The sequence below is a fragment of the Falco peregrinus genome, chromosome 6 (genome assembly GCF_023634155.1).
Source record: "Falco peregrinus isolate bFalPer1 chromosome 6, bFalPer1.pri, whole genome shotgun sequence".
NCBI lineage: Eukaryota > Metazoa > Chordata > Aves > Falconiformes > Falconidae > Falco > Falco peregrinus.
Genome location: NC_073726.1, coordinates 85,172,978 through 85,200,812, shown reverse-complemented (window position 1 = coordinate 85,200,812; position 27,835 = coordinate 85,172,978). Strand labels below are relative to the sequence as shown.

General features: G+C 48.6%; 2 protein-coding genes across 2 annotated transcripts; one reads left to right on the top strand and one right to left on the bottom strand.

Moving 5' to 3' along the window:
• Nucleotides 1-13,276: 13,276 nt before the first annotated feature.
• NECAP1 (NECAP endocytosis associated 1) lies at nt 13,277-19,115 on the bottom strand. Its single transcript, XM_055809039.1, has 8 exons — nt 18,893-19,115; nt 17,586-17,686; nt 17,334-17,438; nt 16,843-16,924; nt 16,328-16,436; nt 16,059-16,245; nt 14,000-14,093; nt 13,277-13,880 (listed from the first exon to the last, which is right to left on the bottom strand). The coding sequence occupies exons 1-8, from the start codon at nt 18,988-18,990 to the stop codon at nt 13,832-13,834; spliced, it is 825 nt and encodes a 274-aa protein (XP_055665014.1). The 5' UTR covers nt 18,991-19,115; the 3' UTR covers nt 13,277-13,831.
• Nucleotides 19,116-23,688: 4,573 nt separating this feature from the next.
• On the top strand, nt 23,689-27,541 carry C3AR1 (complement C3a receptor 1). Its single transcript, XM_005234446.4, has 2 exons — nt 23,689-24,250; nt 26,062-27,541. The coding sequence occupies exon 2, from the start codon at nt 26,070-26,072 to the stop codon at nt 27,183-27,185; it is 1,116 nt and encodes a 371-aa protein (XP_005234503.2). The 5' UTR covers nt 23,689-24,250; nt 26,062-26,069; the 3' UTR covers nt 27,186-27,541.
• Nucleotides 27,542-27,835: the final 294 nt, after the last annotated feature.

The following is a 27,835-nucleotide window of genomic DNA, read 5'->3' as shown; positions in this document are numbered from 1 at the left end:
GACGCATGACGCCTGCTTTTCTTTCTAACATCCTTCCAGCACTTTCCTTTGTCTTTATGCTTGGCCCTCTCACTGGAATTAAGCCTCCCTAATTGTTTGCTGAAACCTAGTTATGCCCTCAAATTTCACGCTGAGATTTCAGTCGGGGTAGCGCTCCGTGTGCTTCCCCCCATCCCCGGCCAACCAAGTCACAGCAGACTCACAGTCTCATGGGGAAAAGGCTTACTTCACGGCAGGGTTTCAAGCTTTCCGCTGTGAAGAAAAGGGAAATACAATCAGCAGACAGAGAAGAAAATCTCCATGTAGCTTCATGAGCTTTCTGCTGTTGAAATACATCTCCAAACACAGCTGAGGCATTTCAAATGCAAATTCAGGATCTAGCTGCCCATTTTATTAGAATAGACTAAATTGCGCTCAAACGTCAGGAGGTGGCTCAATTTTTCCTTCTCAGACACCAGCGTTGTTGCTTGCTGTGAAAATTCAACCCTGAATCATACTTCCACAGGATACAACACTGGGCTTTTGTGCAACAACAGTGAGGTGATACTCCTGAGGGTAAAATTGATGCTTTGAATGTCATACACGCTGGTGGCGTGTAAACAGGTGGGAGACAGGGAAAATTGAGCACAGCAGTTAGTTGTGGGGCTGACAATAAAGAAAAAGAAAACCTTGCTCAAACACCCCCCCCAGATCTCACTATTTGTTCCCTTGCATTCCCAAAGCTGTTCCTCAGTTCCTCCCTTCCCCCTCCACCCGCGTTCTGCCCACCCCATGCAGCACACCCTCATCCTCCCGCGACACCTGTGCTTCCCCACAGACATCTTTCATCTCAGCCCCGCTCAGCTCTGCCAGGTACCGCCCACACACCTCGTACCTTGCAAGCCCCAGCTCCTTTCCAGGACTGGTGTGTTTGCTCACCACAACAGCCCTGCTTTCCCTCCTTACTCAGGCTCCAGCTGCTGCCTTCAGGTGGCTGCTCTGCAAGCGGCACGGGCACCATTCGGCTAGCTGACCCAAGGAGAAAGCAGCAGAGGCACTAACACTCTTTGTCCCCTACTTGTCAATGACATTTGAATAAGGTAACATCTGCAAGCCTTCCACTTCACAGCCAGCTTCACCCAATTTAGCAAGCAGTTCATGTGACAGGGGCGACAGCACCATCGCACGTTGCCTCACTTCTTTTGAAAATCAAGGTGAACCGATTGAGTTAAAATTGAATTCATAAGCAAAGGACTTGAATCCTAAAGCTGTGACCCCACACATCCCAAAAAAATCCCCTTTTGAAGTTGAGCACTGCTGTGGTGGAAGCTGCAGGGAGGTGAGGCACGCTTGTTACAACCTGGTCAGAAGGGAGAGGGGCAGCTGAAGGAATTCGGTCATCAGAGGTGCCGTGGAGGTTACAGAGGGACATCACATGGGCAGCCCAAGGCCAATACCTGGTACCTCTTTAGAAGATTTGACAAAAGGCAAAAGGAAGCTGACATGGCTAAAAGGTTGAGCCAAAGGGATTATCAGTATGCATTCTTCAACAAGCTGACCTTGCATCCAAATCAGGAAAATTGAAATGATCGTGTCCTGCATTAAGTGTAAAACCACAACACAGCAAAGGTCAAAAAAGAGTCTGAAAATCAACTAGCAGAAGACATCAGAATGTATAATAAATCCTTTCCTTTGGATACTGAAAGCAGAAACCTTTTCACAAGCTTTGGGGACAACTGAAGGTTGAAGGTGCAGGGAATAGAAGAAGCAGTCAGAGAGAACAAGGACGTCAAAACAAAGCTAAATTAATTATTTGTGACAGTGGAAGAAACTGGAGAAAACCCCCACAAGAACCCTGTTTTGCAGGAGACTAAACCAAAGGACTTGTCCAAAATAAAAGCGTGCAAAATGTATGGAATTAGTAGGTCTGGGCAAGGTAGCCCCAGGGGTTTCCAAGAAACTCAGGGGTGAAACAGTTGCTAAGAGCAGTGAGTGGCCTCTTGCCTTAAAACTGCCTTTTAATCAGCAAATTGCAGGATGGCAAGGAATAAGTCAAGGAGAGGGGAGAGGAGAAGTCTAGGGAGACTTAGGAAGTTAAAGCTTTTACATCTGTGACAGCCAAGTTAGTAGAGATTATAACAAAAGAAAAAGATGAATGGACATGTATATAGGTATGATGTACTTTGGGAAGAGTCAATATAACTCTTGTAAGGAAATCCTGCCTCTTTTAGTTCTTTGAAGGGGTCAATGATCACATGCATGTGAATAATCTAGCTACCTCAAGTTCCTCAGCAAAGAATTCTAAGGAAAGTGGGCAGCCATGGGATAAGGTGGCAGATCTTTTCCTAGTAAGCAGACAGGAAAGGTGGGTAGGAATTAACGGTCAGTTCTGTCAGTGGAGGGAGAGCACCTGCAGAACTCCACCAGGTCTGTCATAGGACACACGCTAACATTTCCTTAAACATGGCAAAGAGGGATGATATGACAAAATCTGCTAACGATACCAAATTATCCAAGGCAGTTATTCAAGGGCCAGTTGCAAGGAACTGCAAAAGAATGAGACTGAGTAGCAGGGTGGTAAAGGGACAGAGAGAGCCCTGTGTAGGTAAGCAATGCCCTTCAGAGAAATGGGTAATGAAGCAATGCACTTTAGGAAAATCAGCCCTAACTTCACATATAAAATAATGAGCTTTGAGCTAACTATTGGTACGCATAAAGAAAAATGTCAGATTATAACAGTTGTATGAGAAAATCTGTTCAGAGGCAGAAAGAACAGCAAATCAAGCATCAGGAATGGTGGGGAAAAGGCACAAAGAACAGAACAGAAAATATTGCTATAGCACCTTATGGTTATGTCCTCATAACTCAAATGATCTCAAGAAGTATACAGTGGGTCCAGAAAAGGCTCAGGGGAAGACAAGGGTGACAAAAAGGTATAGCATGACTGCCGCATAAAGAGCAACAAATTAAGATGGGACATTTCCACCCTGAAGATGGGAAGAGGCAGAGATTTACAAAATCATCGAGGAAAGGCTGAGTGAGGATTGAGCCATTTCTGTTTCTTTTAATGCGAGAACTATCAGGCATTGAAAGAAGAGAACAGGAGACAGTTTAATGAAGGAAGGTGGTTCTTCACAAAACGGAGTAGGGCAATGGGCTCCTTAACCCAGGATGCTGGACATCCTGAAAGCTTGTTTGGCTTAAAGGTGGAAACTGGGGGAAAAATAATGAGAGAGAAATGTACTGAGAGTTTACTTAATGCACAGTAACCATACTCTACTCAGTAAGTTTCTATTCTGATAACATTAGGAATGGGGAAAAGCATTAAAGAAGAACATCTTGTGTGCTTGCCCTGTTTTTATTCTTTAGCCACTGGCATCAGTATAGTCTTTCTTAGATTACTTATCCAAAGCATCTATCAGATGGAGGTTGCTCAGGAGACAGTCAGGTGCTAATATACAGCTTGAGGTTCTGTAGCCAGCAGCATGAAGGGGGTTGCTGATGTGGCTCTCATCATCCGAGCAGGGTTCAGCTCCCCCAGCCAGCTGGGCTGCCAGTCGGGCAACCTTTGGTACCAGGGCAGTCGTCCAGGGAGAATGTCCCTGCTGCTCTGCCAGTTGTGTGGTCTCCCCCTGAGCACAGACACGGGGAAGGCAGCTTGCTGCGTTCTGGAAAGCAAAGCAGAGAGCAAGAAAGACAGACAGAAATGGAGGGTGAGGAATTTCTCCAGCCAAATTGTATTCTTTCCATTTACTCTCATTCACGTAACGAAGTATTTATCATCACCCAGCCTTATGTGTGGTTTTGTTCAGTTTCTCGAATGGAACACCGATAGCACAAGACTTTCTCACAAGACCTTATTCAAGCACAGCACACACCCAGTCCTTTCATAAAACCCTCTCCTCTGACCTTACCTGGACCCTGGCTGCCCACTGGTGGGACAGCCCTGCCATCACTTGCTCTCATGGCATCTCTAGCTAACACAGTCCTCCTCCAGGTCACTCAGCTGAAGACAGCCTAAACCCAGTCCTGGCTTTTTGTCCCTGCACCTGGGTGAGCAGAGCATCAGAAGTGAACGCATGCCACCCTCTTGGTCTTCCCTCTCCACACCACCTTTCTCCTCTCCTAGAGATTAAGGTCGTGGAGGTAATAAAGGAAGAGCAGAGCCCTTGCACTCAAGGGAAGAGCATAAAAAAGCATGGAGAATGGGGCCCCAAGGCCCAACACTGGACAGTTAATTAGTAAGGGATGGCAGATACCTAATCAAAGGGATTCAGGCAGCTCCTGAGGAATTTGGCTGGTTAGAGGGGATCATAGAATCACAGAATGGTTCAGGTTGGAAGAGACCTGAAAGATCATCTAGCTCCACTCCCCCGCCATGGGCAGGGACACCTTCCACTAGACCAGGCTGCTCGAAGCCCCATCCAACCTGGCCTTGAACGCTTCCAGGGATGGGGCACCCACAGCTTCTCTACATGACCTGTTCCATCCAGTGTCTCATCAGCCTCACAGTGAAGAATTTCTTCCTAATATCTAATCTGAATCTACCCTCTGTCAGCTTAAAACCACCGTTACCCCTTGTCCTGTCACTACGGGCCCTTGTAAATAGTCCCTCTCCAGCTTTCTTGTAGACCCCATTAGGTACTGGCAGGCTGCTGGAAGGTGTCCCCGGAGCCTTCTCCTCTCCAGGCTGAACAACCCCCCTGTCAGCAACCACACTGTGCCCTGCTGCAGGGAACTGGTTGGGGGCGGGGGGGGCAGGATGCTGCAGTTCTGACTGCAGGGGCTGAGCTCCCCCAGCTCCAGGGGACAGTGTGGGAGCGCGGCAGCCTGCTGGGAGCAGACAGAGGGGCATCCTACACCCTCCTCACGCATGGCTGGCAAAGCCGGCCAGAGCTGCACCGGGAAGAGGCCTCTTCTGGCAGGTAGTCACCCTTGCTGATGACAAAAGGTGAACCAGGGTGCCATACTGATATACCAGGAGACCTAGGAAGAAATGAGTTGTATAGAGCTGTGAAAGCTCAGAGAAAAGGACATTTGAGCATCCAGGGACGAAGAGGAAACAGGGAAGAACCGGATGGAGAGAAAGGGAGTGGGACAGATAAAACAGAAGGTAGCACTGCAAAGCCACAGTAATTTCTGGCAGGTGGTAGCACTTCACCACAGGCAAGCCTGAGTCAGCAGCAACAGTGTCCTGAGCAAATCCAGCTGGAGTGACACTCTAGCACTTTGACAGAGACCACCAGCTCCCCAAAACGCTGCCGGTACAGTACCATGCAGAACATGGCGAAAGCAAAGAAAAGTTAGAGAGATATGAAAGAAATGTTACACCCCAAAAAGGATTTGTGCATTCCTCCCCCGTCCACATCTCTGCCAAGATTTAGCAAGAGCTGAGGGTTTCAAGCAGAACAGATCATGTCCCAAAGCTATCTGAGCCGAGGGAGCTCAGGCTCAGTTTTGGGAAGTCATGTGCTCACCTGTGATGGTAGGCTCCCAAAATCCCTCAGGTGTAAGGGAAGGAATAAGAGAAGGAAGAACAGTGTCCAGGGAATCTTCAAACAGACAAAAATCCCCTACCTGCCTCTTTGCATATACCTTTAACCCAGAAATGTTTCTTCAGAACAGAAAAGATAAGTTTTATTTCTTTCCCCCAATTAACAAATTATCCAACCAAAGCCAACACAGGAAACATTCAGATGCATTATCCCACAGCTTTGTTTTATGCCATTACTGGGAACGTCACACCTTCACCCCCTTCCTCTATTGGATCTGAGCCACAAGCCTCAGGGCCAGAGATTTATAAGATCATGGAATAGTTTGGGTTGGAAGGGACTTTTAAAGATCATCTAGTTTCAACCTACTGCCATGGGCAGGGACACCTTCCACTAGACCGGGCTGCTCAAAGCCACATCTGACCTGGCCTTGAACACTTCCACAGATAGAGCATCCACAGCTTCTTTGAGCAACCTGTTCCAGTGTCTCACACCCTCACAGTAAAGAATTTCTTCCCAATATCTAATCTTAAATCTGTCCTCTTTCAGCTTAAAGCCATTACCCCTTGTCCTGTCACTACGGGCCCTTGTAAACAGCCCCTCTCCAGCTTTCTTGTGGACCCCCGTTAGGTACTGGCAGGCTGCTATAAGGTGTCCCCAGAGCCTTCTCTGCTCCAGGCTGAACCACCTCAACTCAGCCTGTCTTCATAGGAGAGGTGCTCCAGCCCCCTGATCAAACTGTTGGAGATCAGATCCAGATACTGCAGTTGCCTGCCACAGCTGCACCTTCCCTCCAAACGTGAGCCAGATCCAAGCCCTGGCCAGACCCAGCGGCCTGTTTCAGAGGCAGGGCTGTAAACTTTTAACTTCTTTAGAGCGGGCATGTGCAACGCACACGAGCAAGCTGTGTGAAAAAAAGCAGAAGAATGGAAAACCACCCCATTCATCAAAGCAAGCGTGGGGGCTGGCAGGTAAGGCCATCCAGACCCACGCTGTAACCTCAGGGCCATTTTTATTTGATCCCAAGGTGCTTCCCTCCCCATCCTCCCCGCGCACCCGAGGGGAATGCGGTGGAGCCTGCGCAGAGGTTCCGGGAGCGCCGCGCCGGCCCGGCTGTCCCACCAGATGGCACTGGAAGAGCAGCGCAAACCCCGCAGCCCCTGCGGCGCTCGCCTGGGCGCGGCAGTGCTCGGCTCTGCCCCGCCGCTCCTGCTACCCGCACGGGCGGATTTATCGGGAAGATCCTAAATGCCCCGCGCCCGCCAGCCAAGGGGTCCCCGCACGCCCTTGGGACCCCCTGCGCCCATCGCGGGGGGCGCTCGGGGCGAAGGGGCACACCTGCCCCCAGAGCAGCAAACCCATCCCATGCGTCCAGTCGGGATGGGACAAGGCAAAAACCATCTGGAAACAACCCGCTGGGGAAGTTTCGATGCCAGGCAGCGAGGGCTCCAGCTTTGGGGTTCAACAGCACGCAGGAGCCTCCTCGTGACGCAGATGTCAGCACTGATGGGGAAGGGCACTTTGTGTTTTCGAAGGGCACGCTGTCCAGGTGCCCGCGTCACCCACTTTTACCAGCCTAAGACACAGAAGTCATCATGGTAAAGCTGACTTTAAAAGGGTGGGCAAGCGGCGCTGCCGGGCACCAGCCCCCAGCACTGACTCAGAGGGCAAAGGGCCCTGCGCTGAGCCCCTGCCGGCCCCGGAGCTGCTGGCTGGGCCTGACCCAGCGGGCAAAGTGCTGCTGGCTGACTCACGCTGACCTCCAGCACCGCGGCCCACGTCTTAAGACTCTGCCTCCAGTTCAGTTATTTGCCTGTGTCACATTTTAAGACTGGGATAGCACGGCACACCACGCTAGTCCTTGTGCTGCCTCTGCCCTTGCTGAGCTGAAGGATCATCATCAGACCCCAGTGCTCCCCACCACCAACCACCCGCCCGTGGCAGACATCTCACCAGACACTGCTGGCCCGCTGCAGCACCCACCGCACCACAGCCTAGCGCTAGGAAATAGTTCAGGCTGGAGGTCTCTCCTGCAAACCGTGCTCGAAGCAGGGATACTTCTGAAGCTATACCAGGCAATCCAGGCCAGGTTCTCTGCTTACAGTAACCCAGTTTCTGTAAGGAATATATTTCTTAAGGACTTTTCCTCTCCTTAAGACCCACAAAGCACGCAGCGGTCATTTCCAAGCATGCTTTATACATGTCCCCATGGTACTGACTTCAGCTGTAGGTATTAGTGACAGCAGCCCCTAACTCTTGGCCAGGACGTGCAACCTGTGCTGCCATATCTATAGCCCCATAGCACATATGCTCCAAAGAATACACTCTCCTACCCATCTCCTCTCGGCGTTGCTGCTCACTGGAATCCAGTTCCTTGTCCCTACCAGCTAACCAAAGCAACAGTTTGTATATCACTACCGAAATAGCGTCTCCACACATCTTTGAACAGTTTGCTTAACACCATGATCAGTGCTTAGACTTTAAAAAAAAAGACTAGGAGTTCAGTTCCTATAGGGCAAACTTTAAAGACAACAAACATACACACGTGTACGGGCACTGACAGACCACAAGAAGAGATAGGTGCCTGCCCTGGCACATCTCAGTTCTAAGCCCCACACTGAGCTGTTTGTGCATGAGGGCACTGAAGCACCGAGGGCGTTCGGATAGCAGAACATGGCTACATTTGAAAGCACCAGTTCCACTACTGCCAAACTATCAAGAGAGATGAAGAAAAAAACCCCTCTAAAAATCTTAAACCCTGCTTCTGCAAATTTGACCAGGGACCGGTTCTAACTCGTTCAGGAAAGCATTTGAATGACAAGTTATGATACTGGTGGACATGAAGGCAAAGCTGCTATTAGACTGAGGGAAGCGTTCAGTAAAAGCCAATACAAACTCTGCTGTCATCCAAAGCTGTTTTGGTCCACTTTAAACCAGATCCACCAAAGTTCTTGTTCTGGCATCTTAATGTTGCCTACCTCCTTTGTGCCTCCTGTGCGCTAAAGTCAAGACATGTTTCCTTTCCCCTCTATCTCAGATGCTCCTGGGGACACCTCCAGGTGCTGCAGTTCTGCTTTGTGGTTTGTTCCATACCCAGGTCCAGCCCTTGCCCAAATCCCTCCCAGGCACAGCCCAGGGGAGGTCACCAAGGGCAGCCAACCCAGGAGTCAGCATGCTCTTGCTGAATTGCTTTTCAGGAAGCACTTCACCAGTGCTAGCCACTTCCCAGGTGATGTTCACCTGCGGGCCCAGTCGGTCCCTGGAGATGGTGGCCCAGTCCAGGGATTGCCAGAAGCCCTGCAACAAGGGGTTTCAGCAGCATGGCAGCACATGGTCATAGGTGAGACTGAACTTGTAAGCCCTGGTCACAGGTGTCACCAACCCATGCAGGCTGGCAGACCAGGCCAGGAGGGCAGGGGAGCGCCATGCCTCTTTACATCCCCAGACCACAAGACTCAACACAAAGGCTGCAAGTACAGGCAGCTCCCTCCTTCAGGGAACGTCTCTTCAGCCTTCTTCAAGAACCAAAAAGCCACTCTCCTAAGCAAGCCAGCTGCCTCTGCCCAAACATGTAGGAGCTGCCATCCTGCAACATCTGAGAAAGAAAAAGGAAGCCAGGCCATTGCAAGTTACGTGTCTGGGGCAGGCCAGCCAGGAGGGATTCAGGTTCACCGCAGGCTCCCAACAGCAACAGCTGGCAAAACGCGGCTCTGGCCGGGAGGCACCAGCTGCTGCTGACCGACCGATCGGAGCAGCACCAAGGAACATCCCTCAGAGCCCCAACTCTAGATGAGGGCACACAGCTATAGCTAATGGCAGCTGGCAAAATTAAGCTATCAGACTAGAAGGGCACTACATCCTGCGATGTGCTTTTCTTATTAGCATGGACAAAGCTATTAACTTGGAAGAAAAGACATCTAAAACTGTGTCTAAATTGAGAATCTATTGTTCACATAGCATAATGAGCACTCAGTGGATTGCCTAGACCTCAAGGCATTACAATGTGTGTTAACTACATAGGCCCCAGTGCTCTGTTTTTACACATTAACAGCCCAGCTGTGCTCCCTCCTAGAGCGTTGTAGGCTTATGCTGATTTAACAGGATCAGTTCAGCTTCAGATCCTGCTCCCTCACCACCAAAGCTCTGGAGGACTTTGGGGATTTGGTTTCCTGTTTGTTGAGTTTGTTTGTTTGTTTGAATTCCTTCAATGGACATCCGTTTCTCTCCGTTTCTGCAGGAGTCCTCAACACAGCACCAAAGCTTTGTTCAAGCTAGCGAGTTTGTGGCTGCAATCCATACTGTGTGGCTGCAGTAGGAACAGTTACTGCACAGCTGTGAGACGGGAGTTTTAAGTCACAGAATGCAGAACCGACTTAATGAGGGGGAAACACTCACATCCCACCTCAACTACAGTTCTCACAAAAGAAATGACAACCAATAACCAGACAGAACTCAGATCTTCCCTTTGACGTGTTTCTTGACTCTTTCTACATGCTACAGTCTGTCTCCCATTCGGCATGAACTTCTCCTCCCCCTTTGACCATTGTCCCTCTCAGACCGAGGGCAGCTCTTCTCAGCTGCCAAAGGAAACCAGTTATCTATTATGTGGAACATACTAAATGTTCAGGAAATAATTTTTTGGTTTGACCTGCTGATCCCCATTAAAAGCCTGGCCTTCATGCTTTACCTAGAGAATGTTACCATCTGCAACATCAGAGTGTAGGTCTCAAGCAGCCTCCATACTGGCTTCTGCTGCATCAGCAACAGAAACTGCAGGAAGAGATGGGAGGATTCAGCCAGGCCAGTCACAGGCCAAGTCATTTCAACAGCAACTCACCATCACAGCCAACAGGGGATGGAAAGATTGTTCCTAATGGTCGCCAAGGAGAAGAGGATTTAATCAAGACACACCAAGCTGTTACATTCTAGCAGGACTCGCTGTGATGAAATACATGAAGACCAGGAAGGTCTCCAGAGAAGACTAAGCTCCCCTTCATGAACAGTTTCCCAGACCTCTATGCTTCTCCATGCACCAGCAAGAGTATATCCCTGCACCTCCCTTAGGTACACCTCACCTGGAAATCCTCCTACTCTGGAGAAATACCCTCTTCTTAGGCTAGTCAACCCTTTTTGCTGCTACTTGCAACAAAAGTCTGCTGAAGAGGCAGAGAAGCTTGAGCACAGCTCACATACAAGACCCTTCATCTTCTGCCTGGCCAGGACCTACGCAACATATCCACCCTGTTCACCAAAACAGGGTACCAGCTTTGTTCCTAGATCTGAAGACATGTACAGATTTTTTCTTATTTTTTTGGGCCATTACAGGTGCTAGAATATTTGACAATGACACCATTGGTGTCATTCAAACAGCTGACTTAAAAGGTCAGGACTTCTTACCCCTACCCAGGCCACAACTCCCATTGCACTTTCAACACAACCATACGCAGAGCTTTGCTGTCTGGCAGCAGAACACTGAGCAAGCGTCTCTGTGCAAGAAGAGATGGCTGTGAACAGGACCGATAAAAGAACATCAGGGCCCCGAGCATATTCTCTACTTCCTAGGGGACTGGCTGCCTGGACTCGGGTCCAGCTTCGATAGTATAGTGTCTGGCTTTGAGAAACCTCAGCAAGGCTTGCTGACAGGCTAGGGTGCTCATCCTTCATCCAGGCCCGAGCTAGAGCTGCCATGCCCATGCCTGACCACGTACCCTGCTGATCCGAACCTTCAACCTGACCTGCTCTCATCTTCCTGCTATGTACTGTGGGACTGTTCCTTTGTCAGCAAGGCCGCTGCCCCTGCTTGCCTTGCTGTGACTCGGCTTCCAGCTCGCTCTCCCTTTCAGAGCGGCCTGCCCCTGCTGCTCCCTGACAGGGGGCCCACGCAGCTCACCTTGCTCACCTCTGCAGTCAGCAGAGACTACTTCCCATTTACAACAGCAGCAAGAATCAATTCTTAAAACATCTGCAAGGTGTAGAAGCCTCAAATGCCTGAAGTGCTAGATGGCAGGGCAACCAAGTTTTCTTACCTGCTAGTTTTATCCACGTTCTTATCGAGCATCACACACACCTCTACAGTCCAGCCTGTTTCCATGTTGTTGTTCAGTATTTTTTACCCCATTTGGAGCAGCCATAGGTCATTTTCGTGTTCTTCTTCCATGCTCCTACTTTGTCACCCAGACAGAGCCGGAACCCATTCACTCCTGACGTTGTTCTTATCCTTCTGCAAGTCTGTTAAGGCCTGCAGACTGGCCAAGTAGGCTATCAGGATGTTGCTGGAGACATAAAGACCTTCATACTGCAGTGCTTCCAAAGCAACAATTTGACAACTTAGACTCATGACATTCCTTTCCCCGATATTACTTGTTTAATTACCATTTGCACCGGTACATCTTATGCTTTATATACATATATATTTAATTTTTGCTTCTTCAGCTTTTCAAATACGTAATAATATATTATCTCCAGAATACTAAGACAATACAGAGGAGGCTCCTAGTTAGTTGTTAATTGGTGCCATGAACTTCCTTGGTTTGGGGAACTGATACATAGCTGAAATGACAGGACCTCACGATGATCTTAGCAAAAAAAAAAAAAAAAATACCAAAACAAAAAGCCAACCAGCAGAGTGCATGACTGTGCTAGCAGATTATAGCCACCCACAAATTCAGAGGAGGCGGGAAGTTTAAGCACAATGAGACTGCAGGAGTGACTATGAAGGCAAGTGAGGGGCAGCAGGGGGAACACCAAGACATCTAAGGGATCAGGATTAAATGACTACTTAAAATACATCCAAGAGCAGTCTGGTCCCCACTTCCACAAGTGGAACTGCAGCAGCTTTAGAGCCATTTTCAAGAATTTTGCTTCCCAGAGGGATGGTCTAAGTGCAACTGTCTCCAAAATGCCCTCAGTGTAGTAAGACAAAAAGGATAAGAGACCTTTGCAAGTACAAGGTGCATAAAGCTAACTACTCTCTTCTAAAAGCCTCACCAGGAAATCTTTGCCCCAAGAGAAAAACGTACTTGCACAGGTGTGCTAGCAGAGCATCCCAGTTACAAAAGTGTTGCTGCTGGCTTGAGTGTTCAGAACAGGAAGAAGCCTTCCGGTGAAGTACCAAAACTCTAGTGTTCTAATAACTGGGTACAGCTGTGGAAGAGCCACCGAGACCACCTTCCCAGGTAGTGTTCTGTCTTACCAGCTAGCACGGAGAGTAGCTAGCTCTGTGAGGTTTCAAGCCGGCCTGCAGGCTTTGCCCAGGGTAATCGGCCCAGACCACATCCATAGCTGCTGGAGACTGAATAGCGGCCAGATCGAAGGGCCTCAGGAAACTCTCCCAAATAGAGAAGAGCAGAGAATAACAGCCTTTTTCCTCTTTCTAATGCCCTAAACCAGAGGAAATGGAGGCGGTTTGGGGTACTTTAAAAATAAAATTGGAAAAAAAACCACCCAAGTTGCAATACCCAGCTCACATCCCCAGAAAGTTAGCCTCAGAATAAAAGCCACAAGAAAGAACACAGGTGGGAGAATTTTGCTGCCACAGTTCTCACCACTGGGCCTACTATACATTTCTTACCCAGACAAGTGTGAGCTGAGAAGGGGAAGGAGACTGTCCCTTCACCAGAGAATAAACCACTGTCCCACCATAGTTCTTACTGTGGCATGGATATGCAATACTTGTAACAGTGCCAAGTCACAAGGCCAGGGCTCAGGATAGTGACGCAGGAACATGAAATGCTGACTGGTGGGATTACCTGGTTGTCATCTAGTGCAAGTAACTACCAAATTATAAAAACAGGCTTTTTTTAAAAAAAAAAAAAAAAAAAGCTATTTCCAGTTAAAACATCTCAATGACAATGAGGCCTTTGCATGGGGTGGGAGAAAGGAGTGAAAATGAGATAAGTTCCTCCAGTGAACCCGCAAACCAAACAAGGAGCCTCAAGATGGGGCACCCACCTGGAGCTACAGCACAATGGCAGCAGGTCTACTCAAGGACTTGCATAACTCCTCCCACAAGAGCACAGGAACATTGAGCACTATCAATTGCACCAGACAGGAAGAGTAGTGCGTGCATAGGGAGGCTCACTCCTCACCACAGACATAATTCAAAGAAGGTTTTGTGTTGAGACTACCTCTCTCCTTGCCCATCTTGTGAGGAGTCAGCATGTTCGCTTTAGGTTCAGTGGTTTCACTGTGGGATCAAAAATAGTAAGTTCTGACTGAAGTGAAGATCTGGTTTAAAAAGGAAGGATTGTCCCGATTTGTTTCTGATTGAAGACTAGAGAGGTTTGTGCCCCCTCTGATCCCATTTGGTGCCTCTAGAGCCTCTTGGTCATCAGTTTGTCCCATTCCATTGCTTTGACCATTCAGAACTGGACCCAGTTGGACTGCTGAGGAGCCTGATTGGGAACAGCACTGAAATAAAAGAAAGGAGAATCAAAGGAGCAGATCTAGTAAGACTTCTTAACTTACAGCTCTTCCAGTGCCCGTCAGGACATTACGCTTCTTGTGTACAGTTCCCTTCACCAGTTTACCTGGATGCAGTGCTGAAGTCTCCCCAGAGGTCTGTGGTAGCTGATGCTGGTGCCTTGGATGCAGATGCAGGGGCATCTAAGTCTAATAGAATATCTAATGCAGAAGAAAACAAAAAGGAAAAAAAAAAAATCAAGGTAATCAAGAAGAAAACCTTACAAGCATTTAAACTGTCATCTTACACAAACTGCTGCATGCAGGCGCAGAGAATCTTTGAAGGGACTCCAGCTATCCCACCAGAAGAAGGAAGTTACAACTTTGCTGAAAGTGCGCAGAGCATCCAGCTCATGCCGCAGGGGTACACTCTTCAGGCACTCTTCAGTCCCCGTGCAGCACACCAACTGGCAGATTTGTGACGTAATACCTCTCCCAACAGACATGGCTTAGACTCAGCCCAAGCTCAGCAATTATTAACAGTTGCCAAAAAGGCACCACCTTAACCATACGAACCATGCACTGGAGCCCCGCCCTATCCAGAAGCTTGTGGTTTCTTCTCACTGATCTGCATACAGCACTGCTGAAGTTTCTGGCTTCATTAGGGTATCATCAGCTCTCCAGACACCTCTGTATGGTCACGCTTTTCACACAGCATCCGGAAGACTGCAGCAACCTCTTTGTTACAGAATCACAGAATGGTTTGGGTTGGAAGGGACCTTTAAAGACCATCTAAGTCCAAACCCCCTGCCACGGGGAGGGACACCTTCCACTAGATCAGGTTGCTCAAAGCCCCATCCAGTCTGGCCTTGAACACTTCCAATGATGGAGCATCCACAACTTCTCTGGGCAACCTGTTTCAGTGTCTCACCACCCTCACAGCAAAGAATTTCTTCCAAATATCCAATCTAAATCTACCCTCTTTCAATTTGAAACCTGGGCCCTTTGTCCTGTAACTACAGGCCCTTGTAAAAAAAGTCTCTCTTCATCCTCCTTACAAGCCCCCTTTATACACTGAAAAGGCTGCATAAGGTCTCCCCAGAGCCTTCTCATCTCCAGGCTGAACAACCCCAACTCTCCCAGTCTTTATTCACAGGAGAGGTGTTCCACCGGCCTTCTGATCATTTTTGTGGCCTTCCTCTGGACCCGCTCTAACAAAGCCATGTCTTCCTTGGACTGGGAACCCCAGAGCTGAATGCAGTACTCCAGGTGGCGTCTTAAGAGTGGAGCAGCAGGGAAGAATCACCTCTTTCAATCCGCTGGCCATGCTTCTTTTTGTGCAGCCCAGGATACAACTGGCTTTCTGGGCTGCAAGCAAGCGCACATTGCTGGCTCATAACCAATTCTTCATCCACCAGTATCCCTAAGTCACTGTCTGCAGGGCTGCTCTCAATCCACTCATCCCCTAGTGTGTATTGATACTGGTAATTGCCCCACTGCAGGTGCAGGAACTTGAACTTGGCCTTGCTGAACTTCATACACATACATGTGTGTATATGCATACATACACACATATATGAAGTTCAACATATACATTTTAATAATTATTTTTATATGTAATACATACTATATAAAATTATCTACATATTTTTAATATGTATAGCTATATCCACAATCCCACTACACTTTGCACCTCTTTCTGCTGTTCATACTAAAGCTTGCAGTCTCCCTATTCAAAGATTGCCAAGAAGTGCTTTTCTTGCATCTTTCAAGAAGAACCACAAGTCTAGCTGTATTTTTCTGCAGAAAGCAAGTGACCATGCAGTACTTTTCTGGATACCCTACGCAGCTCTGCTAGTGCCCCTAAAGCACACACAAGTTGAGAAAAATCCAACTACTTAAATTTCATACCCATCCCACTGTCCTAACTGTTTTGACCAAGTCGCTTGGTTTCTCCTTTCGCAAAGAGAGAAGCTACAATTCAGTCCTTGTTGCAAGGAGAACAAGCAAGTACTATTAAACAAGCACGGAGATCCTCAGGTCAAACACAGCAAAGCCCTCAGGAAAAATTACGTCTCACAGGCACTACTGGCACCAGACTGAACACCGGTTCTCTAAAGCAGGCCTCCTGCCTCTCTTTGCACCTACTAGTATCCAACAGACTGTTTGCTGTACGCTGACATTTACCTGCATTGCTCACAGTACTGGATTTCTGCACGGGTGGCGGTGTGACATGGTTGGCAATGGCTGTGGAAGAAGGGGGAGGTATAGGAGGGACTGCAATTTTGCCTCCTGGTGGGGGTGGCAGCAGGCTTAGGCCCCCCGATCCAGACACACGGGGTTTAGCTGCTCCTCCTTTCTTTGTTGTCATGTTCTGTATAAAAAGAAAGGACAAATGAGGAAGAGTCTCCACTGGCATATGCAGAGAAAGAAGCAGGGTAAACTGTGCTGCTTACCCCAATGTTCAGTTTGATGGTCTGCCCTTCCTTAAACCCTAAGTCTAATTTGGGACGTGTGTCAGCTTCCTGGGACTCCTTGGAGATCTCAGTCTCCTGCTTCACCCACCTAAAAAGAAGAGGAAGATGTAAGACCCTGTGGCAAAGGGGAATGGGGTTTCAGAAAAATGCATGGCTCCTCTCCCCATCCCGCCAAAGAACTACCTTGCCTTGACAGACCAGCTACCTCCCTACTCCCAGTGTAGTACAGCAAAAAGCTGGGACCACCACAAACCCAAGAGACTTTCTACACTGCATCTGTAGTATCACAGGACCTAAGCTTAAGACGTATAGATCTGACTCTGCAGGACTCTCAGCTCGCACAACAGTTGGCAGCACACTCAAGTGTCCCTGATGGAGCCAGAGTAGGACTTCAGGACCATCCCATGGAAGCCTGCACTAAATGAACATGCACCACCACCCACCATGTTCTACAGGCCAGAGGAAAAACAGCATTCCAGAAAAGCACAACTCACTTGAAGTGATCCTGCAAAGAGACGTTGAAGTCAAAGGCATCACCACGATCCGTGAAGCCAATGCCTATAAAAGCACTTCGTCCTAGCAAGGAGACAGGAGGAGTCATTGGAGGTGCCCTGCAAATGGGCCCCTGTGTTCATTTACTCCAAAATCCTTCTGCTTCTCCTACACCACTCTGTGCTGCCTCCCTCCGACACACCTGCAGCTGGACGCTAGCAGCTCACAGCAGTTCATTGTTCCTAGACTTCAGGATCCACCCTTCTTCCCATGTGGCACTCTCAGAAACTGAACGTTCCTTCCCAGCCCCTGGACTCTGCGCAACATAAAGAACCCTCCTATGTTAACCTTGCCTTCCTAGCCCTCTAGGCACACTACCCAGACCTTACAGTATTCCCAAAACCATTTCAATCCACCTGGCGCACACCCAGCTCCACCAGGCTAAGTCTCCTCCACCCCTAACCCTTGGCACATACACGATCTTGCAACTCACCAGTCCCATCCTGAATTCGAATGACAAAATAGCGGCTGGAATCTGTCACAGTCTCTACTGCAATGCCAGGGTACTGATCTATAGGAGCCTGGGCAAAGAGTTCTCCTGCAGACAAAGAATTGAGCGTTGAGAGCAACCTCTTGCTAAAGCATGGCCAGGGTTGCCACGCACAGCTCTGAGCAGGCTTAGAAGCACAGGCTCACAAGCAGCAATCATAGTCACAGTCTTGTCAAGCCACAGCCTTTCCCTTACCTGAAACCTTGTCCTCCAGTTTTATGTATGCAGTTTTGCCTTTGGAGGTGACACGAAGCCGCCCTGTCCAGTCTGGATGGTCCAATTTCCAGTCTGATGCCCTAAAAAGAAAAGCAACTGTTCACTGACCATGCATCAACGCCTCCACTTATGTCCAACCATGTCAGCAAAAGTCTCTGCTCACAAACCTTCATCACCTCCAGCTGCCTTATTCCACTTCTCTCCCCAAACAACATATGAAGCCTCAGCTCCTCCCTGTTGCTGCCAGTCAACACACAAGGCTCTGACCAGCCTCTTTCCGCTGGGTAAAGGCAAACAGATACAGTCCAGAAAACAGCAACTCTGACTTTACCTTGATAAGCTTGCAGAAGCGTGAAGACTGAAACTCACTTGGAACAGCAAGCCCAAAAGCAACTAATAAATGACTTGTGAGCGTCAGGAAGACCCCAGAGTTAGTTACTAGCATGTTGAAAAACTACTCAATTATTCTACCCTATTGCTGTAAAATGGTATCAAGTACTTCTGGGCAAAGAGGCAACTAGCTTACACTAGGGAAAACATCATATGCACAGCCATCTTGACTAGCCCAAACTCTTTGCTACAGACTGTTGTGAAGGGAAAAAAAAAAATATCAAAAAGCCCCAACCTACGGATTTTACAACTGGAAACAAACACCTGTGGCCAGACACGACATCCACAGTGGCAATGGTTTGCCAAGGTCATCAAACCTTGTACCACCAACAGCTATGGGTGCTTCAGAGCGCAAACCCCCTTCTCCAGCAGGTCTGTGGGCTCGGCCTGCAGCTGCGCTCCCCTGGCTCTAGCTAGAGAGAGGAGGGCTAGGGAGAGGAAGCATTTTTAACTCCTGGTCCTGCAACCTGTTCTCAAAAACCATGCTGAACTCCTGCCTTCTTCCCTGCTAGCTGCGAGAGCCCACAGGCCAAGTTCTGCATGCCGCTACACCACACCGCTGACAGCCCAGGGAACTGGGCAAACCGGGGGCAGCGGCCAGCCCCGGAGGAGCACGTTGCTCAGGTGCCCTCACGGGATTCACAGAGCGGCCGCTGCTCCCCACGGCGCGGGGCACACGCTGCCGCCGCCGGGCCCACAGCCCCCGCCACAGGCGGCTCAGGCCGCTGCGGGCCAAGGCCCCGGGGGACGGGCCTGACCCGCCTGCAGCCGCGGGCCACGGCTGCCTGAGACCGCGCTCGGGGCTGGACGCCCCAGCCCGGGCCCGGCCCCTGCAGCCAGGGCTGGGCTGGGCCGCACCGAGCCGGAGCGACCCTGGGCCCCGCACGCTGCCTCACCTGTACCCGCGGTTGGAAGTGCGCGGCGGAATGCGGTAGACGTTGACATCGGGCTTCACGCAGAGGACGGACTCGTACTCCAGCTCTGCCGCCGCCATCTCGGCCGCCGAGCCCAACCACCCGGCACGGAGCGACGGGCGGGAGCCTAATAACCGGGGACGCTTCCGACCGCCATCTTTGATGAGGGCAGACAGCGCCTAGGGACGCTGGGGCGGCCGGGCGGGAAGCCAGCCACGTCAGAGGCGCGGCAGGCGGGCTAGGCGGGCAGGCAGGCAGGCATCTTGGATCCTGGCAGCTCAAAGCGCGGGGGCGGGGAGGAGGCCATCTCGGAGCCCATCTCGGAGCCCATCTCGGAGCCCCTTCTGACACAGCAGCGGGCGTTGGCGCCATCTTGGATCCTGGCAGCTCCGCACGGAGCCTGCCGCGGCCATGTTCGGTTCGGGCCGATGGAACGGTGCCGGGCGCCGTCCTGGGCCTGGGCGGAGCCGTGGCGGGAGCGGGCAGAGCCGGGCGGGATAAGGCGCCCCCGGGGAGGCCGGGTCCGCGCTATGGGGCGGCCCTGACTGCCGGCAGCCCCGCGGGGGGGGCGGGGGAGGCCCTGAGGCACCGGCCTCCCGCCAGCCCGGTACGCGGCGGCCCCGCGGCACCGAGCGAGAGGCGGCGGGGTCAGGCCGGGCCGAAGCACGGGGCTGGGCTTTGTGCCGCCACACGGTTGTCCTGGGGGGCTCGTGGGCTCCTGGTCGGCCGCGGGCCCGGGCGCTGCCCCCCGGCGCGGGGTCCTTTCTGCAGACTTGGGCCGAAGCTTGGGGTTTAAGCGAATGGAGTTTGGTGTGGCCTGTGGCGCCGGGCTCGGGAGGCCTGTGGCAAAACGCCAAGCCAAAGAGCAGACGCAGCACAAACCTTTACAAGCTTTGCAGCTAGAAGCGGTGAAAATGCCTGCTATGTAAACGTTAACTTCAGGAGTGTGACTTCCCAGAAATGTGGCCAAAATAAGTGTATAGATACTAGCTTTATTTATTAAATATGGTAAAACTACTAGCATTTAAGTCACTGGGTTTTTAATAGTGACTTTCTAGTGACAACTGGCGTTGCAGTTCACTGCTATGCAGTAGCCTATGCCTGAGTCTCTAAAAAGTACTAAATACTTACTCTGAAAAGTGGAAGACAAGGTGTGAGAAAAGTTACAAGCAAACTTACGTATCCACAGAGCCAGGGGTGGGCGTAGCGTGAGCTAATTGTGCTAGGAAGCAATTTAAGCTCTCCGTGGAAGACAGTAAGCACAGTTTATTGCTGAGGGTAAAGCAAAAAGTGAATGAAACAGCACTACGTTTGAGGAATTACTTTTTTCCGGTAGGGAGTAGTGTTAGTCAGTGCAGTGAGAGCTGAAATGGTACCTGGAGGTTTGTTTCTTGCTGTTCCCAGAGATAAATGGAACAAGATGGTAATGAACCTCAGTCACAGCAGTCAAACAAGCTGTCCTGTCAGGCCAAGCATCCAACTAGCCCAGCACTGTTATCTCTTGACAGCAAGTGGTGCAGAAAAACTTTGAAACAAAGAAACGGGGTCTGTACTGGTGATTCCATAGCCCTAGTAAGTGAAGATATTTTGAAGCCAAGGACAGGAATTATCTTGGGTCATTAAGAATAACAAAGTAGGATAGTTGTAATTTAACTAGCATATCTAAATGTAATAAGCCTAGTTTTCCCCAGAAATTATGCTCGCAGCTGTACGAGTAGATACACGGGAAAGACGCGTGACTGGTGTGAGCTAAGTACCTGAACAGATACAGAATGACGCAAATGCGCAGCTTCCTTTTCCCTTTCCCTCTGCCAGCTTGCTCTGCCTCCCTGCAGTGGGAGGGAGGGGCTGACACGCTCTGCTTTGTGGCAGATTTCGATGCCCCAAGGAGCAGAGGCTCACACCCTGCTGTGTGGGTGCCCTGCCAGGCTGATTGCCGGGGCGGACAGCTACCAGCCCAGAGAAGAGAGATTTGAGCCCTTTTATGCAGCCTGCACAAGAGCTAGTAGGAGTAGACAGCACTGATAACCAATGCCACAGTGTAAAGGCAGGCTCTGCCTCCCTGCTTGCAATATGCTAGTGTTGCATTGCTTGCCAGACTGCCAGAAATAAGGCGAAGACGTCAGTGAGAGGCAGACCTTGGAGAGGAACAGAGCTGCTTAAATAAAGCCTATAAAACAGTACGGAATTACACTTTCCTAGTATACTATCCTAGCAATCTGTAGTATAACGGCTCTGTGGGCCAGAGGTTTGGTGTGCATTTGTTAGCAATATTTACAGACTCCTTTAGTGGATTCATCTATTTGCTTTTTTTAAACTTAAACGTTTGGCTGCCCATATCATCCCTGGAGCCGTGAATCTAATTATGCAGTATGAAAAAGTGTAGTTTTGTTATAAACTTCTACCTGATCATTTAATTTGATACCTCCTAGTTCTTGTGCTACAAGAATTCATGTCACCTTCTCCATGTGTGTCTCATATTGCCACTTTGATTCATCTTGGGAAAGAGACATCTTTCTCATCTATTTAGCTTGTCCGCCAAAGGAAGCCATTCTGATCCATGGCTATCTAATAATTTTCTGTATCATTTCTGATTCTATAATTGTTTTTAAGATCGAGGACCACAACAGCATTCAGTATTCAAGAAGCAGCTAAATACTTCCTGTTATATTTACCTTCCGTTGTGTGTTGACATGATTTTTCATAGAACTTTCTGCAGTGACGGGTGTTTTTTCTTCGAATGGTAGTAACTTACCTAGAGTACATCACCACTCTGTGTGTACAGTTGCAATTGCTTTACTGTTTAGTAACTGATAGACTGGTGCAGTTTTGTTGTAACAAACCTGAAATGGCAATATAAGTGGTAACTTGCATTAAGGTTTTAGCCGGCTTGTGGTGGCCAGTTGAGACTGTACATCAACATAAACTTCAATATGATCATCCTCATGGACAAGCTGATGGAGTACGCGCTAGATAAAGCAGTGAGGGGGACTGAATAGTGACTGAAATGCTGGTCTCAGAGGGTGGTGATCAGAAGTACTAAGTCCAGCTGGAGACCAGTCACTAGTGGTGTCTGGCTGCGGTTGACACTTGTTCCAGTACTGTTTAACTTTTTGTTAATGACCTGGACGATGAAGCAAGGTGCACCCTTAACAAGTTTGCAGGTGATACAAAGCTGGTAGGAGTGGCTGATGATTGTGACTGTTCAGAGGAACTGACATTGTGGAGAACTGGGCAGACAGGAACCTCATGTTCAGGAAGAAGTGCAAAGTCCTGTGCCTGCGGGGGGAACAGCCCAAGCACTAATACATGCTGGTGGCTAACCACCAAAGCAGCTTTGCAGAGAATGATGATGTTGTGGTCCTGGTGGACAAAAAGCTGAACGTAAGCCAGCAATGCACCCTCACAGCAAAGAATGTCAATAGCTGACAGGGCTAGATTAGGAGAAGCTCCGCTCTGGTTCATTTTTCAGGCGAAAACAGAAATACTGAGGCTGATTCTTGTATGCCTGGCCTTTGTCATTTCTGCTAGCAGTCTTCATTTCCCAAATCGGGTGTGTACGGAGGAAAACTATTGTTGCACATTTGAAATGCCTTGCCATAGATGTCTTTTCTTGGTATAGTCTTGCCACATTTTGTGCTATCAGCATTTCAGTGAACCACTTCTAACTTTTCATCCGTCAAGTTCCTTCTTTAAAAGAAAAAGAAAACAACAAGACTTTTAATACCCTGAAAGGTCAAAAATCAGATTAAAATCCCTTTGACATGACCAGTTATAGTTTGAGTACAGTGTGCTGTATTTGGTGAACTAAGCTCTCTCAAGCTAGGACAGAAGCTGATCTGGATTGATAAAAATTCCCCAAATGGGATTAGCTAGGTGAATGTGCTAATCTGATAAAACATGGAAGTGGATACAGGACAACAGATCAGACACCTGACGGTGGCATGGCAGGGTTTGGAATTATGGATTATATCAAGCAATGGTCAGCATTATGCCAACAGGCAAGACAACTGATGCAGTTGTCTTATGGAAACTATAGTAAACTATAGTCTATGCTTATCTGTAATGGTTTGACACTGGCTGAATGCCAGGTACCCATGAAAACTATTCTGTCACTCCCCTCCTCAACCAGACGGGAGAGAAAATAGAAAAGGCTCATGGGTTGAGATAAGGACAGGGAGATCACTCCGCTATTACTGTCACAGGCAAAATGGACTCAACATGGGGAAAATTAGTTTAATATATTACCATTCAAATCAGAAAAAACACCTTCCCCCCACCCCACCCCTTCCTCCCAAGCCAAACTTAATTCCCAGTTTCCCTATGTTCTCCCCCCAGGCAGTGCAGGGGGACAATGAATGGGGGTTACGGTCAGTTCACCACATTAGTTCTGCTGCTCCTTCCTCACACTCTTCCCCTGCTCCCATGTGGGTCCTTCCCACAGGAGACAGTTCTCCATGAGCTTCTCCAGCATGAGCCCTTCCCATGGGTTGCAGTTCTTCACACACTGCTGCAGCGTTGGTCCTTCCTATGGGGCGCAGTCCTTCAGGAACAGACTGTTCAAACGTGGGTCCCCCATGGGGTCAGAAGTCCTGCCAGCAAACCTGCTTCGGTGTGGGCTTCCCACAGGGCACAGCCTCCTTCGGGTATCCGCCTGCTCTGGCGTGGGGTCCTCCTGGGGCTGCAGGTGGGGATCTGCTCCACCGTGGACCTCCATGGGCTGTGGGGGCACAGCCTGCTTGCACCGTGGGCTGCAGCACCTCCTGCCCTCCTTCTGCACTGGCCTGGGTGTCTGCAGTTGTTGCTCCCGCACAGTCTCACTCCTGTCCCACTAGTGCAGATATTTTTTTCCCCCTTTCTTACTATGCTGTCACAGAGGCACTACCACCATCACTGATGAGCTCAGCCTTTGCCAGCAGCGGGTCCGTCTTGCAGCCGGCTGGCATTGGCTCCATTGGACATGGGGGAAGCTTCTGGCATCTTTCCACAGAAGCCACCCCTGTATCCCCACCCCCCACCAAAACCTTGCCACGCAGATCCACTGCACTATCGTTCCCTTGCTTTCTATTATTATTTTACTCGGGCACTATATTATTTCGACGATGTTGGGAGAGCTTCATTTGGTTGACTATTTTATCAGCAGATCATATCTAAATATTCAAATATCAGTCATTCTAAACCTTTCCATGATGATGAAAGAACATACTTAGCACACACACTTGCACATACAGGAAAAAAGCAGTTCCTGAAATGTCATGTGAGTTCTTTTCTTCAGTCACCCCAGAGACGAGACTGATGGTACTTGCTCTCTTGACACATCGACATACCTGCTTCACTCAGGTAGGTATAATAAGCTGCAGAATTCTGTTTTCCTCTTCAATTTGCAGTTCCTTACTCTTCACTCCTGAAAACCTCTTTCTCCCCTCCAGTTCCCCCTTCCATTTTCATAACCACATAGCAGCCCTTTTAGCACTTTTGAAAACACAGCGTGGGCGGTATTTTCTTTTTGATTCATCCCTCAGTTTGCTGTGGAGTAGGGATTTGTACTACTATCTTTACAGCATTCCTTGATTCCTTACCCCCTTGATACCAATTTCTGTAGCTACATGGGGAGGCAGGAAGATGCAGCTCTTGCAGCACTGCTCTCCCATTGTCCCTGTAAAAGTCGCTTCTGCATATATCAGCAAGACCACGGGAAATGGAACAAATTTGTTAGTTTTTAATTTAAGCCCCTTGCTGCCTTCCCATGACTTCTTTCACAGCTTTCCTTGCAGGTCACCCTCACCTAAAAGCCTCTTAGCAGTTGTTAGCAAAAAAATGGTAAATTACAATGTTTGTAAAACTGTTTATCTCATTTTCTTCATGATGAAGTGGTTCTAACACTTACGTGTCACTCCACATTTAGACTATATGCTATACAAGAAAGAGATTGCTGATTTGGGAATTTATTTTTTTTTAATAGTATTGATATTTAGTCCTGCATACAACAGTCCCTGACTGTCATTTAAGTACCGGCATAATAGAAGTTAAAATAGAATCAGTCTGGGTTGTCTTATTTGTGTCTCCTCAGCTGCTTCTGCAGAGTGTATTCAGCTGTCACCTCTGCAGTTTCCTTGCGTTCTGGGACCTTTCAGCAACACAGCTGTCTTCATTGATTCGGCAAGGGTTTAGTTAACAGGGGTTTTATAAACAATTCTATTAATGCCTAAAGGACAAAGATCAGGCTATTTTTCTGTTTTACCTTGACTTTGCTAGATTTACTTTCCCTTCTAAATTTACTAAGATGTAAGTCCAAGAATAATTGAGCAATCAAAGTTTTTCCACTACTGGTCTTATAGTTTTAAAACATCACTTAAGTATTCTGTGGCTCAACTTCATTGTCTTGCAATAAGACACCTTTTCTTACATCTAAAATGGCTCAAGAGCGTTACTGCTATTACTCTGTGTTTTCATTTTTCTTTCTAAAACTAAATCCCTGTCTGTTCTTCTTAAACTGCTCACTTCTGGCTTTTCGTCTCGTCAAGACTAGGTTTCCAAGAAATGTGCAGAGAGCTCAGAACAAATACAGGGAGAAGGAAGTGCTTGCTGAGACTTCCCTAAAAATACCCCTTAGCAAACAGAGTTGCTGTCCTGTCCTATTTATAGTGTCCAGAAAACGGAGCAGGGTTATTTCTTTAAGACAAGCATTGCTTTCTTAACATAAACCCATTTCCCTGGTTGTGCCAGAAGAAATCACTCATTTTAGAGGGAAAAGGAACTAAAATGCTGACTTACCTTTCCAAAGCAGAGCGTATGTAAGGGAAGACAGGAAAGACACCTGCTGACAGTGTGGGCATGTGAGCGGAGAGCTCCAGTTTGGGGGGTAGGCATGTGAACAGACACCTCCATTCCCGAGATTAAAAAGAACCAGACTGAAATCAAAGGGGATGACAGAGGTACGAGAACTGAACGGTACACAGCCCCCTGGTTGAGTAGTGGGCCTTACGTAGCTTAGCCACCATGGGAATGATGGTGGTGTATAATGGTCAGATTAGTAAAAGCCTTTGACAGCTCTGTACTGTCACCTGACTCAGAGACGCTTCAGTACAGATAAAGGGAAGACTTCGGGGAGGAGGTGTGAATTGCTTACTAATTTGCTTTCTGTTCTATAGCTACAGAAATGCCTGAACTCCTGGATCACAGCAGTTCACATGAACAGGCTGCTGTGTATTATGCATCAGAATCCATTGTCTCCATTGTTGTCTTCATCATCGTTTTCATCATCGGTATCCCTGGCAATGGACTGGTGATCTGGGTAGCTGGTCTGAAAATGAAAAAGTCTGTGAACATTGTCTGGTTCCTAAACCTTGCTGTGGCTGACTTCATGTGCTGCTTGTCCTTGCCGTTTTTTGTTGTTCACCTGGCCCTCCATGAACACTGGCCATATGGTTGGTTCCTCTGCAAAATCATCCCATCAGTCATAATCTTCACTATGTTTGCTAGTGTCTTCCTACTTGTGGCCATCAGCATTGACCGGTGCCTCCTTGTGATGAAACCTGTCTGGTGCCAAAATCATCGGACAGTGAAACCTGTATCAATAATATGCCTTGGCATTTGGATCCTAGCCTTCATTTTCTGCTGTCCTGTCTTCTACTACCGTGACACTAGCACTCTTGAGAACAGAACTCACTGTGGGTACAGTTTTGGAGATTTTGAGGAGCAAGATCATATAGAGGGTTCTGTAAATGAGTTATTGGAAGAATACCCATCTTTAGCCTACAACGGTAATGACACATGGGGAAATTCCTACGAAGATCTCTCTTCTGTGCCGCTTCCCTTAGTGCTAATTAACATCACTAGAGCTGTCTTTGGCTTTGTACTCCCCTTTGGCATAATGGCAGTTTGCTATGCTCTTATTGCTTTCAGAATGCGTGCCAATCAGTTTCACAAGCCACGCAACAAGATGCTGCGAACAATTGTGCTCGTGGTAGCTGCATTCTTCATCTGCTGGGCTCCGTACCACGTAGTTGGGATTCTGTCCATTGTACCTACTCTTGAAACAATGGAGGAGTCATTGATCCTCTGGGATCACCTCTCTACAGCACTTGCCTATGCCAACAGCTGCATTAACCCCCTGCTCTATGTTTTTGTGGGACGGGACTTCAGGGCAAAGGCATGGCAATCAGTGCAACAAATCTTGGAAAATGCCTTTACTGATGAACCAACACGTTCGACCACTTACTCCCTTCATGGAAGCAAGAGTTCAACAGAGAAGGATGTAAGCAGCACAGTGTAATGCAGAACCACTGTAGAAAGAGGGCCATGGGCCCGCACATCAATCACTCTCCACAGCTTTTCTTTTGCTCCAAGACATTTGAGTAATTTGCAGATCCACACACAGGACACCAAGACTGTCCAGATCATAACAGCTAACCGCTTTTACATTCTGCTCTAGAGAGATGGGACACTGGAAGTACCCAGAATAATAATCTGAGGGAAGACTCCGGTGAAGCAGGAAACACAGAATGCTCTATAGAAGAAAGCAAGATCACGTAGTTTAACCTCCAAATTGCTGGATGAGAATGTCATTAGAATTATTTGCGTATGTCTATGTTCTACATCCGTCGTTGATAAACTGCAGATGAAACTAACTTTGATGTATCTCCTTGGAATCTCTCATCCCATCTTTCCTCTCCTTTGTCTACACTGGGGGTCTAACAGGTATTTTTCCTGAAGATTTCCCTAGAGGACAGCACTACATTTTCTTACAGCAGTACAGCACTTGCCCCAGCCAGCTGCACTGAGCCGATTCTCACGCCCTGGTAGATGCCCAAGATACTTCTTTGTCGCAGCAAACAGTAACTGGTCCGACACACATGCTGTAGCTATGTCCCTTAGCACGCACTCACTGTCCCCAACACTCCCTCCACCACCAGAGTCCCAAAT